General features: G+C 46.5%; 1 protein-coding gene across 1 annotated transcript; it reads right to left on the bottom strand.

Moving 5' to 3' along the window:
* Positions 1–248: 248 nt before the first annotated feature.
* Positions 249–3,166, bottom strand: LOC147616046 (calmodulin-binding receptor kinase CaMRLK-like). Its single transcript, XM_086778689.1, has one exon. It carries the CDS (start codon positions 2,698–2,700, stop codon positions 517–519), a length of 2,184 nt encoding a protein of 727 aa, XP_086634815.1. The 5' UTR covers positions 2,701–3,166; the 3' UTR covers positions 249–516.
* Positions 3,167–4,528: the final 1,362 nt, after the last annotated feature.

The following is a 4,528-nucleotide window of genomic DNA, read 5'->3' as shown; positions in this document are numbered from 1 at the left end:
TAAGATAGGCACTCAATTTTCAGCAAAATAAACATCAGTTTCCAGCATTTACAGGTCTTGTACTTGGGCCTACATCTATGTTTTCTATTTGCTTCACTTTCTTTCAGGCCTAATGGTGAAAAGACAATGTAATGCTGAAATCACACACTAGAGAGGAATATTCTCTCTCTCTCTCTCTCACACAGAGAGACACACACACACACACAATGCTGATAAAAAACAAATCAAGCATTTTACATACCAACTAGTTTAGGATGAAGTGTTATGGATTTAATAATGCTTACTACTTTATGTAGATTTATAAAACAAGAAACTGCTTAGAATATTTATTGCAAGCCTTTTGGTGAATCCGTTCGGGACTCGGACGTCCACTCTCTTTTGGAAGCCGGTAACTTGGCAGGAGATAGAGTCAAATATGCATGTGATGTTGAATTGTTATAACAGTGTCAACACGCGCATGGTGTTAATGGACTAAATTCGTTGAATATTTAATATTTTTGTACAGGAGGAAATAAATCAGTGGGGGGCAAGATCCTTGAGGAGGCCGACAACTTGCTGCATGGAGGGGCGCTTGGCGGCGGTATCGGCGGTGCAAAGATACGCCATCTTGATCACGTCAACGACGTGGACGTGGGTGCGCTCGGGCAGGCCCGGATCCACTGCCCGCTGTGCCCGCTTCTCTTTCATAAGCAGCCGGACCCACTCCACCAAGTTGGAGCATCCAGGAGCGTAGTTGCCCAGGACGCGCCTACCCGTCGCCAGCTCCATGAGCACGACGCCGATGCTGTAGACGTCCGACTTGACCGTTACGGTGCGGTGGTTCTGCCCGTTGCAGCACTCCGGCGCTACGTAGCCTGGCGTTAACTGCCTCCGCAGGCCCCAACCGCCGCCGTAGTTGGCCAGCCTACCCTCATTTCCGGCATCCAACAGTATGCAAGTTGAGCTTACGGCACCGTGAATTATCTGCTGTGAACATCCGTTATGCAAATAAGCCAATGCTCTGGCAATCCCCAGCGCAACCTTTACCCTGTCTTCCCAAATGAGCTTGCTGATCTTAACCACACACTGATCCTGACCTATTCTCTCTCGATCATCCCATGAATCCATATTGCTCCAATCTTCCGTCGACTCCAGCTGTCCTCCTTCCGGCACCTCATGCAGTAGATCTTCTAGGCTACCCCCCTCGATATGCTTGTATATGAGCAGTTTTTCTTCACCCACTATACAGAAGCCCAGTAAAGGTACCAGATTTTCGTGCTTCACCTTGCCCATTGCCGTAAACGCCTTCTCAGCCTCCTCCGCCTCCAATCGCCGCCCTTCTTCAAGCACTTTGATGGCCACTGCCTCATTTTCCAACACTCCCGGCAGCACGCACTTGTAGACCAGGCCAGATCCATCACCCACCTCCGACTCTCTGTCGAACGACGCTGTCGCCTGCAGCAGATCCGAGAACGTGAGATTTAGCAGCGGCTTCTCGAAGATCACTACGCCCACCACCGTCGGATCGTGCACGTCCGCCACCCACGTGCCGGAACGGGCTTCGAAGGAGAATGGACCAATCTCCGGCACGGGCTTGAACGGCAGCGGAAGCGGCGACGGCGGCTTGCTAATAGCCCACGTCATTTTGCGTCTCCTCCTCCGGATCAAAACTGAAGACAGGGCTGCTATCAGAAGCATTCCGACGGTGGCGCCGACAGCAATGCCAGCAATGGCGGCGACTCCAAGATTCACACGGGAGCTAGGAAGGCGATCAGTACCGGCCGCCAGAGATGGAGATGGAGGAAAGCACTCTGTACAAGCACTATTAGGCCAGAAAGCATATAGCCCAAATTTCTTGATTATGAATGCGCTCAAATTCACCTGTAAATCGTTATGGGAAACATTGAGCTTTGATATATTGGATCGAAGCTCTTGGTTTTCTCCAAATTTGCCACTAAAATTGTTGAAAGACAAGTCCAGATAACCAAGATTAACCAGCCCCTTGAGACTTGGTACAGAGCCATTCAATTTATTGTTTTTCAGATCAATAACCCTCAACGAGCTTTTGCTTCTGATATCTTCAAGTAGAAACCCTTGCAACCTGTTGAAAGAGGCATCCAAATTCTCTAATTTCTCACACATGGAGAGGTTAGCTGAGCTTATGCTGTTGGAACTTATAATCACCTGGGTTAGATTTGGGAAGCGAGTGCACAGATTATGAGGCAAGGGACCTTCTATTTGGTTAGAAGAAAAATCAAGGGTCTCCAAAGGATACTGATTTGAATTGCTGAAATTGTATTTGACATGCCCATTCAATTTATTTGAGGAAATATTAAGGTGGCTGAGGTTTGCTAAGCTCCAGATTGTAGAAGGTATGCTGCCATTCATGTTATTTAGAGACAAATCAAGATATGTGAGCTGCTTAAGAGATCCTACCCATTTGATGTTCCCGCTTAGGCTCATATTGCTCAAGTGAAGCTCGGATATGAACCTGCCTGTGCAGCTCACAAAATGATGCTCCTGGCTGCAGTTGTCTTTGCAAGACACAAACTGTAAGCTGAGCTGTTGGCAATTGCAGTTGGTGGAGAAATTTGATTGCCTGAGTACTCGGAGAAGAACAGAGCATTCCTCTTCTTTTTTTGCAGAGGCCACCCCACAAAGCAAGCTCATGAGGCTAAGGAAGACGGTGGCAAATAAGACCCAAGACCTTGTAAAAGGCATGTTTCCCAAGCTCTCTCAAACACCATGTGCAAAACCCTTGAATTCATGCATCTGCCACATAAGGTAGTTGCAGTGCGTCAATTGAGTGAGAAGGTAACTAACTATATATTTATAAACTGATGTAGCAAGTAAGAGCCATTTATGAGGGTCTCTATACTGAGGGCGGGGGAAGTATGCCTGTCTCTATTGCGGCGGGAAGGGCTGCAAACTCAAAGGGGGGAAGGGGGTAAGGGGGTTACACAATGTGCCTGGGCGTGTGCTATGTGTGTGTGTTTGTGTGAGAGAGAGAGTGTGAAAGAGTGAGAGAGAGAGAGAGAGAGAGAGAGAGAGAGAGAGCGCTTAGAGAGAGAGAGAGAGAGAGGAGTGGGCAACAATGTGTGTTATGAGAGAGAGAGAGAGCGCTTACATACACCACAATACGCCTGTGCATGTGTGTGGGAGAGAGGGGAGGGGCGCTCAATACTTACACAATAGTGTGCTTAAGCCGCAAGCGTGTATTATAAGGAAAAGGAGTGCGTGAAGGGAAGCGGTTGGTGGGAAGAAAAGTAATACCAAAACTAGTAACGTGGGCTTGCTTTAGACTTTTATGCAGCGCAGCTCTCGTGATTAGAGGAACCTTTTGAATTTACACGTTTGTCGGCATGATCCATCTGAACGTCGGCAGTCAACGTATAAATTGCCCTAGTCAACGTATAAATTGCCCTAAAGTAGGCTCTACGCAACCCAAGGGCCAAGGCCCAAGCCTACCATCCAACCACTGATTCCGGTGATGACCGGTCACAACTCGAGTAAAAATAAAGGGGCGCGAGGGGACCTCTCGTAGAAAAACAAAATCCTACAAAATAAGGGTAGCTTTTAATGGTATACCGTTATCCACTGAGATGCTTAATTTTCAACCGCCCTTTTCAAACCACTCAACCATATAAAACCTTTGCAAACAAAGTTGTTGGACTAAAACTCAAAATATAAGAATTTTGTAAGCCAAGACTAAACCCTATTTTAAATTTACCTCAAACCCTTGATGGGGAGAGGGAAAGTTGAACACAACTCAAATCATGAGAATTGTTTGTGGTCCCATAATTCATTAATGCTTGTGAGGAGAGCACTTTGGGAGGTCCACAAGTATTGTTGAGGGGGTGTAGCTCCAAAGAAGACATGAAGGGATCATCACTTCCAGTGATTATATGAGGAGGGGCAAGCTCTATAATGCATTGAGGAGAATATTTTTGAGCATATCCACCTAAAAGGAACTACCTTTGACCATCCCCCTTATTTCTCAAAGCACATAGTTTGGTTGCCTTTGAGGTAGCAAATACTTCCATAATGTGTGCTACTATTACCAGATGGGCAAAGATTTTATTTCTTTCTTGCATCAAGCTTGAATCACACTTCCACTGATGAATGCCCCAAGAGTCACTCATTAGGGAGAGGGTGGGATATTCTAAGGGCCCTTAAAGGGGAGTCACTTTTGTAAAGTAAGCAGGAGACAAAGATAAACACACTTACTTTCACTTATCCTTTTATGCTGTATGTTTTATAATAAATTAGGCTGTGAGACCCCTCTGTCCCCTTCGCACACCGGATTCCCGGTTGCTCTACTAGCAGCGGAAGTAGCTTCCTCTTGCGCGGAGCAGGGTTTCCCACTCAGGGCCTCGCCCTCGAATGTCCGAACACGAGACTAATCTGGTGGTCATTCCGAAACCGAAACCGAGAAAATTTTCCTTGCCTAGAAAACGGGGACGATTCCACCTTTTTGATTTTCTTAACAAATTTTTTAACGGGTCCAAGAGATTAAACTATCCTTCACCTTATTAAACCAGATAGAAGG

The sequence above is a fragment of the Cibotium barometz genome, chromosome 39, assembly GCF_041138505.1.
Source record: "Cibotium barometz isolate CiBa-2024 chromosome 39, ASM4113850v1, whole genome shotgun sequence".
Lineage (NCBI taxonomy): Eukaryota > Viridiplantae > Streptophyta > Polypodiopsida > Cyatheales > Cibotiaceae > Cibotium > Cibotium barometz.
The sequence above is the reverse complement of the archived record's forward strand: the minus strand, read 5'-3'. Positions and strand labels throughout refer to the sequence as shown.